The 16089-nt window shown below is 43.3% G+C and overlaps 1 protein-coding gene across 5 annotated transcripts in view; it reads left to right on the forward strand.

Moving 5' to 3' along the window:
• Positions 1 to 16089, forward strand: part of LOC121290680 (Down syndrome cell adhesion molecule homolog) — a 548723-nt gene that overhangs the window by 509516 nt on the left and 23118 nt on the right. For 4 of the 5 annotated variants that reach the window (XM_041211450.1, XM_041211451.1, XM_041211449.1 and 1 more), the window contains exons 28-29: positions 2622 to 2737; positions 4959 to 5108. In XM_041211450.1, coding sequence (XP_041067384.1) covers positions 2622 to 2737; positions 4959 to 5108 — 266 coding nt within the window. Of the gene's footprint in view, positions 1 to 2621; positions 2738 to 4958; positions 5116 to 7056; positions 7068 to 16089 lie in introns of all 5 variants that reach the window. The other variant, XM_041211452.1, reaches the window with a different exon arrangement.

Raw genomic sequence — 16089 nt, forward strand, 5'->3', positions numbered from 1 at the left:
GGCTAATCTCTAAGGTTTAACTAAATATACACAGATCTTCAGTGACTCCTTTAATGACTAGCTCTAGCTTTCTGTGGTAACTTTAGTTTTTGCCTGTAGCAACATTACACCGTTCACTGCATTTCAATGGTGAGCAGGACGGAGAGATGCCATTTTTGGGAATCTAACAGCGTAACCATGAATTTTGGACAGCAACTTTCAGGTTTTTGGATTTAATCTTACATTTGCCCATGCCCAAGGTTCCTTAGAAGTTCTGCATAAAGAGGAGCAAATGCTTTAAACTTCATTGTTATTTTGATGGCAGATTAAGAGCGAATATCTCAATGAACAGAGCATGCTAAAATATCTTGGAAACAATTGCTCTGTTCGCATTTGCTTAAACATTATTATGTCCTGCGTCCAGTTATGTTTTGGATAAATAGTTAAAGATGAGGTAATGTTGAGTGTTTGTAGATAATGTAAACTAAATCATTCCTGTAATTTAAGGTGACTGTCATGAATTATACCCCTCTATTTTCCACATATAGCAAACAGCTTGCAACTGTTATTAATGCAAATCGTTTATTTGAATGGTTTGCACCATGCTATCAAGCTTCACTTTGTTTTCTTTGCCTATTGTGTTTTATATTTTATCTTATTGCAGTAGAATGGTGTCCTGTGTTTTCTGAGACTTAGGGCCAGATTTTCATAAAGTAGGGAAGACTCCACAGACCTTTAAAAATGGCGGACGGAACCTGGATGTGAAGTCCCGCCCCTATTTCCAACAGATCTAATTTTTGCTGGTGGGTGGGTGGGGCAGGGTGTAATTGAATCACACAGGAAACCTGAACTTAGCAGGGCCCACATGTATTCAGTGCTGAATTCAAACTTGGCTGTTCCAAGGGCTTTAACCCACAGTGTGGGAGTCACAAGTTGAGGGGAAAATAAGAGCTGTATAATTCCCAAGCTCTGAAGTTTTTCTAAATCACCCATTTTTAAAAAAAATTTAAATAAACAGGGTGAAGTTGTCACTGAGAGTTACAAAACAAAAACCCTCTTGCTGGATTGCTTTGATTGACAGACCAACTAGTGTCAGAGAAAAAGGTAGCATCTGGTCGTGCAGTTTTGATAGAGCTCTTTGTTGACATTATTGTGTCTATTATTATGTCATTATGAATGTTTCAAAAGCTACATTTATCTCAGTAGGAGGTTCTGAGTTCACTGTTTGATTGACAGATTAAAGAGGCTATTAAAGGATTAGCTTTTGTTGATCTGAATAGAAGGTTTGTTTGTTTCTATAAGAGATTAACCACTTGAGGAGATTTGAAAGCTTTGAATGAATTTTATGAATAGGAGCTTTTCATTATCAAGTGTGTAGGAGTGAGAGCTATATTAGATTGTCAGAAGTTTTCTTTTCATCTCCACATAGCTCCTTGGGTCTGTCCATAGAAACTGCTGGGTCAAAATCTGGAACTCCCTCCCGAACAATACTATGGGTGTACCTACACCACATGGATTGCAGCGGTTCAAGAAGGCAGCTCATCACTACCTTGTCAAGGGCAATTATGGATGGGCAATTAGGGATGGCTATGGAGTGGCATGGAGGATATGAGGAGCCATGGGGGTTGGGTGGGAGAACTGAATTGGCATGGAAGGGTATGTGGAGCCATGGCGGGTAGGGGGAATGGAGGTGGCCTAGAGGTATGAAAGGCCATTGTAGGTGAGTGGGGAGTGAGGGGTGGGGGCTAGAGAGCCTAACAACTTCTGAAGCAACTCAGACCAAGTCCCAGAGAACCAAGACGAGCCTTCTTATCAGCAATCTTGGCCCGCCCCTGTAGCCACCTACACTCTGCTTCCAGAATTGGCTGGCTTGGCTCTATCCTGCCCCAAGACATCAGATCAAAAATTGTGTGGAGCAGGCACTTTTTAACAAGGCAATTCCATGGAGCCAGGAAATTTCCCAACTTAAGCTACCAGCCTCAGTAGCGAAAATCCAGCCCTTCGACTCAAAACCACTTCACAGCTGGAGTGCTCCACACAATTCTGGTCTCGTTATCTAAGTAAGGATATACTTGCCTTAGAAGGACAACTAAGGTTGGAATGGGAGAGCTGTCCTATGAAGAGAGATTGAGTAGGTTGAGCCAATATTCTTAAGACTTTAGAAGTGTGAGAATTGATCTCATTGAAACATATAAAATCTTTAAAGGGCTTGATAAGGTAGATATTGAGAGATTGTTTCCCCTTGCTAGAGAGTCTAGAACTAGCGTTCGTAGCCTCAGGATAAGGGAGAAGGTGTTGATGTAGACGTTCAGCTGTGATATCGAATGGCAGAGCAGCCTTGAGGTCATATATAGTCCACTTCATTTCTTATGTCCTTGTGTTCTTGCTGAGGTGAAGGTCTTCTCTTGTTCTCTGATTTGTAACTAAGTTCAGGTAATGATACCCAGCTCCCATTCCAAAGCAAAAACCACCTGTTGTTCCACGTTACAGAACACAAAGGTGGCTTGGGTGTCAGTGGGCTGTTTAGCTTATAAGGAAGTTTGTAAAATGAAGTAATAATAAAAGTATTACTGGCAGACACCAGCCCCCTCTGAAGGCATAGATGTTAAATGATGTGTGTTTTTCTTTCTGTCTCTTTCAAGTAAAAATACAAGGACATCCGATACCCTGAATAAACAGCAGCAGACCCTGAGAATGCACATCGATATCCCTCGAGCTCAGCTTCTGATAGAAGAGAGAGATACCATGGAAACAATCGGTATGGAATTCACCCTCCCGACAGCCTCCAATCATTTATTACGCACTTGCGTGGTTCCCTCTTTCATCCATTCTTAAATTTGTCATTTTTTTGACGATTAACCAGGATATAACAGCAATTTACCCAACAGACTGAGGGATGACACTGTGTTCTCTTCCTACTTTTGAGAAACTTGGAGAGAATGCAGCAAATTGCCAGAATTATACTAGGAATGAGAGATTCATTATTCTGGAGAGACTAGTGAAGTGGATGTTGTTCTCCTTCATGTAGAAAGGGTCATGGGGAGGTTTAATAAAGGTGCTCAAAATGATAAAGGCTCTTAATGGAGCAATTATGGAAAGATTGCTTCCAGTGACAGGAGGGTTGGTAACCGGATGTTGCAGATTTAAGATAGCCGGAAATGTAGGGAAGATGAGAATTTTTATTGTTATGATCTGGAATTCACTACCTGAAAGGATGATGGGAGTAGATTCATAAGGTCACTTACAGCATTGAAGGGGACCTTTCAACCTATAGAATCCAGGCCAGATTCAATAGTAACTTTCGAAAGGGAATTGGATATGTACTTAAAAAGGAAACATTTGCAGGGCTATGAGGAAAGAGGAGTGGGACTAATTGGAGAGTTCTTTTAAAGATCTAGCACCGATACGATGGGCTGAATGGCCTTCTTCTGTGCTGTATGATTTTATAACTTGTGCTTATATATTTGTGTGTACAATATTTGACAGTGCTGATTTTTTGTAGATTTGTATGTTTCCATAGCACTGACAGTCCTCCAGTAGTTGTTCAAATGGTCAGTCCTTGTCAATGATAACTTTTTATGGAGCATATTAAAACCATTCTCTCTTCACTCAATCCATATACATACACACTTCCCCATTGGCATGACCAGATAGTACTCATAATATATCAAAATTCTTATATTTTCTCATCAACCTTTTCTATTATAAAACTCCTATGTCAACTTACATAATAGAAAGTACTGATGCAATTTTGTCACACTGCAGTTACACTCACCTACCAGCAGTGACACTGTAGCATCACAGTCAGTTTCTCTGCTGGTAATGTACAGAAGCTCTATATTTCCCTGCCTCCCAAGTCACTGTATGTTTTGGTATTTACCTGTAAATGATTATATGAAGTATGTTTGCATAACAACAAGGACTGAATATATGACTTTGAAATGACCACTAAATTGTATCAGTACATTATGTTGTAATTTTCTCTCTGTCCTTCAGCATCGTTTCACCTGCAGACCACAATTCACCATAACTGCCCATGTGTAACACCAGAAGACATCAACTAATGCTTATTTTTATATGTATGTGTGTATGTAAAAAATATATATTTACATACATATATATATATCTATATTTAACTGTTGCTTGTAATTCAGAGTAAAGAGATCACTTTGAAAATGCTGAAACCATAATAAAGTGTTGGGATGAGCAAAGGTTTAAGGGGCAGTAATAATCAGAAAGGAAGTGGAATTGTATCTGCACCTTCCCAATGTGAAGCAGAGATTTATATAAATTACAACAGAAGGATACCAACCTTTCTATTGTGCCAGAGTTGGTGCTTCGGTCTTCAACTAGAACTATATACTACAAGTTCCCATTTTCTCTCAGTCTTACCTCTGAGTCAGAAGGTTGGGGTTTGATCCCCATTCCAGAGATTTAGGCACATAATCTGGGGTGACTCCAGTACAGAACTGAGCAGAGTCGAGGGTGCTGTCTTTCAGATGAGGCATTAAACTGAGGCCCTGTCTGCTCTGCCAAGTGAGCACAAAAGTTGCAAATTAGAGCAAGAAAGTTCTGTGGTTCCCTGACCAAGAATTATCTTAACATCACTAAATAGATTATGCGGTCATTTAATCCATGGCTGTTTGTGGGAACTCGCTTTGGTTTGATTGGTTGTTTTTTCCTCCTATGTTTCAACAGTAACTGAACTTCAACCAGTATTCCATTGACTGCAATGACTTGCTGAGATTGCAAAATGTACATTTAAAAATGCAAGTTCTTCCTGTTCCTCTGAACAGAATGGAAAAAGTGACAGAGCCTTCTGAATAGAGCAGGAACTGAACACATCAGAGACTCCCTGTTGAAGCAATAATCTACCTTTCAAATATATAAGTGCCATCCACCTTTTATTTGAACTCCCCCACTTGGATGAAACACAATTGAAAGGCTGGTTTATACAACTGTATACTGCTATGTTACAGATGACCGATCTACTGTGCTGCTGACGGATTCCGACTTTGGAGAGGCTGTGAAACAGAAGTCGCTAACAGCAACACACACTGTCCATTACCATTCGGTCTCACAGGCCACTGGGCCTCTAGTGGATGTTTCAGATGCCCGGCCAGGAACCAGTGAGTAGTTTCGTTTTACATGGAATGTAATTGAGAGCAATCCTAAATGAGAGAAAGTAGGGATGGTTGTCGTGACAGCGAATGGATTTGTTCCCATCAATGTCCAATTCTCTCGTTTAACTCTGCTTGACTTCATTGGAGTTGAGATCAGGGTTTTTCTTCATGGGCTATGCTGGTATCCTGGTAGGTTTTTAAGGATATTCTTCAAAGGACCTGACTCTGAAATTCCATTGAGGTGCTCCTAGCAAAACTGGAAGAACTTCCCAGTGCACTGCGTAGACCCAATGTTACTTGGAAAATGCCTAATGCAATGATATGGTCTCTTCTAATAATCAAATTGAGGGATTAAGTTCTCCCAAATAAGGCATAACATGAATTGGAGGCAGAATAATCAGGCCCAGTCAAATGCCCTAACTATAAACAAAGAGGACCACATCTTGTTTCAGCAAATTGACAACAATTTCCATTTTCCTATTTTGCCATCCCTATGGCCTTTCTGAGCTTAGCCCTGGAAGAGGCTAACTGCTCCAAACTCACCCAACGAAAGATTTTAATGGCCGGATTATCATGGGATTAGGAAGACACCATGGATCTTTAAAAATGGCAGGTTGAACCCGGATTTGGAAGTCCTGCCCCATTTTCCAATAGACCCCATTTTGAGTGTCTTAACCCACAGTGTAGGAGTCACAAATTATAGGAAAAAACATAAATGCTCTTGAAGGGCAGATATGACTGTCATGATCTGAGAGTATTTTTTTAAATCCTCCAGTCTTTAAACTGTAAAAAAAAAACCGGCTGCCACTGCCAGTGATCGTTTAAAAAAAACCTCTGCTGGACTGCTTAAGTTGACAGACCAGCTGGTGTAGCATCTATTCAAGCAGTTTCAATAGATTATTTTGTTAATATTTCCTCAAGTGCTATTCATTATGAATGCTTAGCTGAATTTCAAAATCTACAATTATTTCAGCAGTGGGTTCTGGGTTCACAATTTGATTGACAGATAAAGAGGCTGTTGAAGGATTAGAAGTGTGAGCAGAAGTTTGTTTTTATAGGAGATTAACCACTCAAGGAGATTTTAAAGCTTTAATGCTTTCCAGAATGGCATTTTCTTTTCACTTTCAAATCTGTATAGTGAGAGCTATATTAGATTTTTAGAAGTTCATGTTTTCCATCCCCACATGGCTCCTGAGGTCTGTCCACAGAATTTTTCCAGTGTAGAAGGAGGTCATTCAGCCCATTGAGTTTGCACTGGCTCTCTGAAAGTGTGTTCTACCTAGTCCCAGTCCCCTGCCTTATCCCCATAAACTTGCACATTATTTTTTTCAGACAGCAATCCAATCCCTTTTTGATTAAATTAAACCTGCCTCCACTACCCTCTCAGGAATTTTGTTCCAGTCTCAACCTCCCTCTGGGTGAAAATGTTTTTCCTCACATCACTTTTACTCCTTTTGCCAATTATTTTGAATCTGTGCCCTCTATTTATTGATGCTGTCTTGAGCGCAAACAGTTTCTCACTGTTTACCCTGTCTATACTTCTCAGGATCTTGAATACCTTTATCAAGTCTCCTCTTAGCTGCCTTTTCTCCAGGAAAAACAGACCCAATCTCTTCAATCTACACTCATGACAACAGTTGGGGGGATGGTAGCGTGGTGGTAATGAATCTTGTCTAGTAACTCAGAGGCCTAGGCTAATGCTGTGGGCACATGGGTTCAAATCCCACCATGGCAGCTGTTGGAATTTGAATTCACTTAGCAAAAATCTGGAATACAAAGCTAGTCTCAGTGATGTTGGCCATGACAATGTCATCGATTGTCATAAAAAAGCCCATCTGATCCACTAATGTCCTTTAGGGAAGGAAATCTGCAGCTCTTACCCAGCCTGGCCTACATGTGGCTCCAAACCCACAGCAGTATGGTTGACTCTTAACTGCCCTCTGAAATGGCCTAGCAATCTATTCAGTTCGGGAGTGAGTTAGGGATGGGCAACAAATGCTGGCCTTGCTGGTGACACCCACACCCCATGAGAGAATAAAGAAAAAATATTCTTTATCCTTGGAATCATTCTTGTGAATCGCCCCTGTTTTTTTCATTCATTGATGGGATGTGGATGTGGATGTTGGCTAGGCCAACATTTATTGCCCATCCTTAATTGCCCTTGAGAAGGTGGTGGTGAGCTGCCTTCCTGAACCGCTACAGTCCATGTGGTGTAGGTACATCCACAGTGCTGTTAGGGAGGGAGTTCCAGGATTTTGACCCAGCAACAGTGAAGGAATGGCGATATATTTCCAGGTCAGAATGGCGAGTGGATTGGAGGGGAACTTGCACGTTGGGGTGTTCCTGTGTATCTTCTACCCTTGCCCTTCTAGATGGTAGTGGTTGTGGGTTTGGAAGGTGCTCTGTCCAATGCCTTCACATCCTTCCACGGGTATGGTGCCCAGAACTGAACACAGTACTCCGGATGAGGCCTAACTAGTGTCTTGTACAAGTTCAATGTGACCTCCTTACTCTTGTACTCATTGCCGCTATTAATAAAGCCTAAGGTACTATTTGCTTTATTAAATGCTCTCTCAGGTGCCCTGCCATCTTCATTGACTTATGTACACATACACCAAGGTCCCTCTGTTCTTGCACCTCCTTTAGAGTTTCTTTCTTTATTTTTTATTGTCTGTCCATATTCTTTCTGCCAAAATTAACCACTTTACACTTCTCTGCATTGAACTTTATCTGCCATGTGTCTGCCCAATCCAGCAACATGTTTTGAAGTTTAAGACTATGCTCATCACAGTTGACAACATTTCCAATCTTCACATGATCTGCAAATTTTGAAATCATGCCCTGAATACTACAGTCTATTAATATATATATATATCAATTTTAAATAAAGATATTCTTTCTAACACCTCCTCCTTCTCAATTGTAAATTCTTCTAGTGTACCAGCTACCTCCTCTCTCACCACGGCCTGGGTAGCATCTTCTTACTTCGTAAAGACAGATGCAAAGTACTCATTCAATACCTCCGCTATTTCTCCTGCCTCCTCATGCAAGTCCCCTTTTCTATCCTTAATCAGCCAAACTTTTTCTTTTACCACCCTTTTATTATTTATATGCTTACAGAAAACTTGGTTTTCCCTTTTGTGTTAGCTGCCAGTCTCTGTTCATGCTCTCTTCTTGCTTTTCTTATTTTTTCACTTCCCTTCTGGTCCTTCTATATTCAGCCTGATTCTCCATTGTATTTTCTACCTGACATCTGTCGTACGTGTACTTCTTCCTTTTCATCTTCACGTCTTTCTCGCTCATCATCCAGAGTGCTCTGGATATATTTGTCCTACTTTTCCCCTTCAAGGGAATATACCTTGACATTGCCTGCAATACTTTTTTTTGATGGTGACCCATTGTTCAGCCACTGTCTTTTCTGCCAATATTTGATTCCAACTCACTCAACTCAGATGCATTCTCATCCCAATCGAAGTTGCTTTTTCTGCTCTAGGTTGTCCCTTGTCCTTTTCCATGGCTAACCTAAACCTTATGAAATAATGGCCAATGTCTCCTAAATGCTCTCCCAATGATATATGATCCACTTGGGCCAACTCATTCCCCAGAACCAGGCCCAACAGTGCCAGCCCTCTCATTGGACCAGAAACATACTGCTGCAGAAAATTATCTTGAACACATTCTAGGAACTCTCGCCTCTCTTGTCCCTTTGCACTATTCCTATTCCAGCCTATATTTGGATAATTGAAGTCCCCCATTATAATTACTTCATAACCCTCTCTGTAAATTCTTTGCAAATTTGTTTATCTACATCTCTTCCATTGGCTGGTGGTCTACATACTACACTAACCAATGTTATTGCGCCTTCCCCATTCCTTACCTCTAGCCAGAGAGATTCTGTCCTTGACCCCTCTGGAACACCCTCACCCTCCAGCACTGTAATGCCATCTTCAATATTGACACTCCCCCCACCGCCTCCCCTCCACCACCTTTTCTTCCTGTCCTGCCTCTCCTAAACACCTTGTACTCAGGAATATTTAACACCCAGTCCTGCCTGTCTTTGAGCCAGGTCTCTGTTATAACAATATTATCATAATTCCATTTGTCAACCTGTGCCTGTCCTTCACCAGTCTTATTGACCACACTCTGTGCATTCACATGCATGCACGTTAACCCTGATTTAGGCTTTACTTTCCCCCATACTCTGACCCCATTTAATGATCTACTATTGCCTACTCTAATTCTGTCAAACTCTCCAAGTATTCTATTTACCTTGATACTACTCTCTGATTTACCCTCCTTATCAGTTAATATTTCTCTGCTTCTGAATGCCTGTTTTTCTCCTTTCCCCTGTGAGTTACCCCTAGGTTCCCATCCCCCTGACAATCTAGGTTAAGCCCTCCGAACAGCACTAGTAAACATTCTCGCGAGGATATTACCTCTGTCCTGTTAAGGTGTAACCTGCCCTTCTTGTACAGGTCCCAGTTACCTCAGGACTGGTCCCAATGCCTCAAAAATCTAAAACCCTCCTTCCTATTCCATTTCTTCAGCCAAGTGTTGAACTGCTAAATCTTCTTACTCTTATGCTTACTAGCACAAGGGCGTAATCCTGAGATTACTGCTCTTCAGGTCCTGCTTTATATTTCCTGCACTACCTGCCTGTTTCTCCTGATTACTCTGTAGTCACCCATTCCCTCTCTGCCTGTGCACTTCTTAACTGTGTGACCACCCTTCTAAAGGTGCTATCCATCTAACCCTCTGCCTTGCGGATGCACCACAGAAACCCTAGCCAGCATTCAACCCGGAGTTCAAGTTTCTACAGCTGGTGACACTTCCTGCAGATGTAGTCATCTAAGGCCTTTTATGCCTGCACAACTCCCCACATTTCGTAGGAAGCACATTCCACATGGTCGAGCTGTACTGACATACCTTAACAAAGTGTTTAGTACAGTATAGTGTAATATAATAACTCATCTGTCATTCACCAATTGCCTCCACTGTGCCAAGTCTGGAAATGCCTATACTTAGCAACCAATCAACTTACGGGACCCCTGTGATGTCACTTTTGGATTTTATCCATAAACTCCCGCCTCTCTCTTTCTCTCTCTGCTTTAAGCTCTTGGAGGTCTCCAGTTAATTACCACTTACTGATTCACCTACTCCTTCTGCTACACCAAGATAGAAATCAAAGGCTGAAAAAGAGTAGAAGAAAGGAGCATCTCCTCCCGAACCTTCACTGAACTCCCAACTTGGTAACCTCTACTTCTAGCAATAAACCTTGGCTAAAGCACCTCTTTCCCCCAATGCACCCAATTTCCACTTTGAATCAAATTCCCAAACTCACTCTGTCTCCATCTCACTCAGACATTGTCTCCCTTATTGACTATGTCCCTTACTCCACGGTGGATACTGGTGAGTTGGCACTGAGTTGATATGGGGATATGAGGGGTCTTTGGGGGTGGGTGTGTGGCATGAGTTGGCATTGGGTTGGCATGGAGGAACGAAGGACCATGAGGGGTGGATGGGGGAGGTGAGGAACTGTGAGGGGTGCAGGCTAGATGGCCTAAAATCTTCTAAAACAACTGGGACCAATTCCCAGAGAACCAAGGTGGGCCTTCCAACCAACCTGTCACACACTTACTGGCCCCCATGACCTCCCAGCATCTGTTCCCCGGGTCGGCATACATAACTTCATCCCACATCCACTCCCCACAGAGCCGAAAATCTTGCAATTCAGAGCACTTTTTGCCGAGATGGTTCCAGCAAGTCAGGAAAGTTCCAGACTCGAGCTACCCACCCCCAGTAGTCAACCACCTCCGCTCCTGGTGGCCGTGAAGTGTTAATTGGCCGGAGGCGGGACTTCTGCCTCCCAATATGGGGACAAAACCCTGCCTCAGAGAGCTACAGGCCAATCAGATTGGCTGATGGATTTGTAGTCCCAGCAGCGCCACTGGGAGCGGAGGCCACTGCTGGGACTTCACCAAGTCCCCCAGAACAAAGTGCCAGGAGCGGAGGTGGGATCTGGGAGGGGCGAGATGGGGCAGTGGCTGGGGGTGGGGCAGATCTTGGCAGATGGGCCCCGATCAGGAAAAGGGGCCATGTGAGGGAGACGCCCCACAGCACCCACCCAAGGCCCAAGCAAGCTAACCTATAGGCCTCCCCCCATTACAGACCTTGTCCAGCCGGCCTCAAAATTGCAGCTAGGCAGGAAACAGCCCTTAAGTGGCTGATAATTGGCTGCTGGTGGGGGAACTGTAAAATTCTGATATTTGTGTATGAAGAACTAGATCTGAAACAAACAAATAGTCTAACAATTTGACCAACTCTGTCCCATTTAGGAGGCTCATGCTTGATCAGTTTGTGTAATCATTCTCCTCTTGGAGTGATCAATGACCCAATAACAAAATCACAAGAAACTCCAGGCTTTGAAGCATATGACGGAGATGGTGACGTAGCAGTAATGTCACTGGACTAGTAACCCAGAGGCCCAGCCTAATGCTTGGGGGGCTGATGGGGGGATGGGGGGGAGCGGTGGGGGGATGGGGGGATGGGGAAGAGTGGGGGGGATGGGGGGAGGGGGTTGGGGGCATGGGTTCAAATCCTGCCACGGCAGCTGGTGGAATTTAAATACAATTAATAAATCTGGAATTAAAAAGCTAGTCTCAATAATGGGGACTGTGAAGCTATCATCAATTGTGGCAAAAACCCATTTGGTTCACTAATGCCGTTTAGGGAAGGAAATCTGCCATCCTTACCTGGTCTGGCAGGCATGTGGCTCTAGACCCTTAGCAATTCGGTTGACTCTTAACTGCCCTCTGGAATGGCCTAACAAGCCAAGGGCAATTAGGGATGGGCAACACATGCTGGCCTTGCCAGTAATGCCCACATCCCATGAGAAAACGAAAAAAAAAAGATTGTATCACAGAGAAAAAAACACACTTTCTACATTTTCTAGGATTTCAAATGCTTTGCCAAAATCCTGGTAGTCACCAAATGGCAAAACAAGTTTTATAATAAGTGGAGCAGCAAGTTTTCTATCTCCTCCACTTGCAGTTAATGGAGCACATCCACAGAGAACAACGCGTTCAGGGCTGGCAGGGTTGCTGCATCCTTTGGAATCTTGAAGAGGAGTCATCACAATTTCTACTCACATTTACAACTCTCAAGATAAAAGCTCTGATCCTTATATTCCACCGAGCTGGAGGTTCATCTGAGATCAATAGCAGAACATTGCAGTTCTTAATTCATTCTCGCTACCCTGGGGGGCAAGGGAAAGAGAGATTGAAAGAGCACTGCATCAATTTTCAGTGAATAATTGACACCGTGTACCACTGCTGCGAGATTGTTAGAGAATAGTGGAGAAAGCAAATTTTTTTTTTGTTGTTGCCTTTTAAATCTTTTTCCAGTTTTCCTCCCTCTTCTCCAATTGGTGCTACCTCCATCTGTGTCAGGGCTCCACAAATGATGATTGGTTATGTGCCAGCCACCTTATAGTGGCATGCCCAAGTGGGCATTTGGCACGTGTGTGCCCAGGTAGCGAGCAACAGCAGACTCTTTCGTCATTAAGAGCACCAGGAAAAGCAAGATCCTGCCCTCACCCCATAGGGACAGGACCAAACCATACCGCCCCTCAAGCAGTATCCTTCATTCAATTAGATCACGGCTGATCTGTACTGCAACTCCATTTATCTGCCTTTGTTCCATGTCCCTTAAATTGATTAACCTCTGGTTTGCAATTTACAACTGACCCTGCCTCCCCCATCCCCAAGCCTCAACAGCTTTTACAAGGATAGAGTTCCAGATTTCTGCTACCCTGTGTATGAAAAAGTGCTTTCTGTCATCACCCCCGAACAGCCTGGCCCTAGTTTTAAGGATGCACCCCTTTGTCCTGGACACCCCCAGCAGAGAAATACTTGGGCCAGGATTCTGCCCTTGTCGGGTGGGCTCGGTGGAGGCAAGTGGGAGCGTCCGGGAAGCCGAGCACCGCCGGCGATCGGAGCCTAACCCTGATTTCACGCTGTGGGTGAGTGAGTTCCCGGCAGTGAGTTCCAGACTCCCATCACCCTCTGGGTGAAAAAAATTCTCCTCCACTCCCCTCTTAGCCTTCTACCTCTTAACCTAAAACTACGCCCCCTGGTTATTGACCCCTCTACTAATAGAAAAAGTGCCTTCCTATCCACCCTATCTATGCCCCTCATAATCTTATACACCTCTGTCAGGTCCCCTCTCAGGTTTTGTTGCTCCAAGGAAAACAAAGCCAACCTATCCAATCTTCCCTCATAGCTCAGACCCTTCAGCCCAGGCAACATCCTGGTAAATCTCCTCTGCACCCTCTCCAGCGCAATCCACATCCTTCCTATAATGTGGCAACCAGAACTGCACGCAGTACTCCAGTTGTGGCCTAACCAGCATTTTATACAGTTCCAGCATAACCTCCCTGCTCTTGTATTCTGTGCCTCGGCTAATAAATGCAAGTATCCCATATGCCTTCTTAACTACCTTATCTACCTGCCTTGCTATCTTCAGGGATCTGTGGATATACACACCAAGGTCCCTCTGATCTTCAGTACTTTCCAGGGTCCTACCCTTCATAGTGTAATCCCTTGCCTTGCTTGCTCTCCCCAAGTGCATTACCTCACACTTTTCCGGGTTGAATTCCACCTTGCCAGTTTTTAATGGTTCAATTTTCCTCTTCCTTTCTTTAGGTGGTGACACATTCTGTATCTCAAAGAAGGCTTTCATTTCTCTCATAATGCCTCCTTTCCTTTTCTATTAATATCACTTCTACCATTTAACAATCTCTTGTGATTCACTATAACACTTCACTGGCCGCTCTATTCCTTTTCCTGTGTGTGTGTGTCCGTGTGTGCGTTTCTGTGTCCGTGTGTGTGTGTGAGAGAGAGAGGTTAGGTGGGTGTGGTTCTCTTTGTATGGGAATGTGTGTGAGGACTGTGTCCTGTGTGTGCATATTGTTTGTGTGTGGGTGGGTAGTCTGTGTCTGTGTGGGTATGTGGTCTGTGTATGGTCTGTATATGAGTGGGTGGTATGTGTGTGGGTGGGTGTGTGATCTGTGTGGGCGAGTGGGTCTGTGTAAGTATATGCTGTCTGTGTGTGTGTGTGTCTGTATCTGTATCTGTATGTGTGTCTGTGTGTTTGTGTGTGTTTGCGTCTGTGTGGGTGTGGATGTATGGGTCTGTGTGCTGTGTGGGTGTAGTGTGTGTCTGGGTGTGTGCCTGCATGTGTGGGTGTCTGTATGTTTGTGTCTGTGTGTGCGTGTGCATGTCTGTGTGTGTGCGTGTCTGTATGTTTGTGTCTGTGTGTGTGTATGTGTGTGTGTCTGTATGTTTGTATGTGTGTGTGTGCATGTGCATGTCTGTGTGTGTGTGTCTGTATGTTTGTGTGTGTGTGTGCATGTGCATGTTTGTGTGTGTGCATGTCTGTATATTTGTGTCTGTGTGTGTGCATCTGTATGTTTGTGTGTGTGTGTGCATGTGCATGTCTGTATGTGTGTGTGTGTGTCTGTATGTTTGTGTGTGTGTGCATGTGCATGTCTGTGTATGTGCGTGTCTGTATGTTTGTGTCTGTGTGTGTATGTGTGTGTGCATGTGCATATCTGTGTGTGTGTGCATGTGCATGTCTGTGTGTGTGCGTGTCTGTATGTTTGTATCTGTGTGCGTGTCTGTATGTTTGTGTCTGTGTGTGTGTCTGTATGTTTGTGTGTGTGTGTGTGTGTGCATGTCTGTGTGTGTGTGTCTGTATGTTTGTGTCTGTGTGTGTGTGTGTGTGTGTATGTGTGTGTCTGTATGTTTGTGTGTGTGTGTGCATGTGTATGTCTGTGTGTGTGTGTCTGTATGTTTGTGTGTGTGTATGTGCATGTGCATGTCTGTATGTGTGTGTGTGTGTCTGTATGTTTGTGTGTGTGTGCATGTGCATGTCTGTGTATGTGCGTGTCTGTATGTTTGTGTGTGTGTGTATGTGTGTGTGCATGTGCATATCTGTGTGTGTGTGCATGTGCATGTCTGTGTGTGTGCGTGTCTGTATGTTTGTATCTGTGTGCGTGTCTGTATGTTTGTGTCTGTGTGTGTGTCTGTATGTTTGTGTGTGTGTGTGTGCATGTCTGTGTGTGTGTGTCTGTATGTTTGTGTCTGTGTGTGTGTGTGTGTATGTGTGTGTCTGTATGTTTGTGTGTGTGTGTGCATGTGTATGTCTGTGTGTGCATGTCTGTATGTTTGTGTGTGTGTAGTTCCTCCTTTTCCCCTTGTTCTGTTTCTTTTTAAATGCTGCTCACCCGAAATACCTTCCAGTCCTGGGTGGGTCTTTAGTTGTGAAATGTATACCAGTTGACTCTTGTTTTTCTTCAGATAGAAGCATAAGAACATAAGAAATAGGAATAAGAAATAGGAACAGGAAAAGGCCATTTGGCCCTTCAGACCTGCTCTTCTATTCAATAAGATCACAGGTGATCTGCTACCTCAACTTCACCTTCTCACACAATCATCAAATCCATTAAATATTTTAGTATCCAAAAACCTGTAACTATTTTCCCTGACCTGCTAAGAGTATATATATTATATATATATTTCTGTACGTATATGTTTATATCAACTGTTTTTACTGGGAGTCTGTCCACTACCTAATGGGGAAAAAATGTCACTTGAGCTCTTCATTTTAACAATGTGTCCTCTAATTCTGTGCTCACAGGCAAAGTCAAATAATCATCTCACATCTTACATTATCGGTACCACCCAGCACTCTGAAGACCTGAATTGTGTCCCCTTTCTATCAACCTCTCTCCAAAGATAATCTGTTCAGTTCTACAAACTCATTTACGTACAGCTCTAGCCCCAGTACCGCCCTAGTCATTCAACATTATCAAAGGAATTTTAATAAGCACAACATTACTGAATTATTTGATATAACCAGCTTAGTTCAGCAGGAAGGAAAGCATTTAGCCATGGAAAGGTTTTGAATAAGTCATTTGTAGTAGCAG

Source organism: Carcharodon carcharias, chromosome 18 (genome assembly GCF_017639515.1).
Source record: "Carcharodon carcharias isolate sCarCar2 chromosome 18, sCarCar2.pri, whole genome shotgun sequence".
Classification (NCBI taxonomy): Eukaryota; Metazoa; Chordata; class Chondrichthyes; order Lamniformes; family Lamnidae; genus Carcharodon; species Carcharodon carcharias.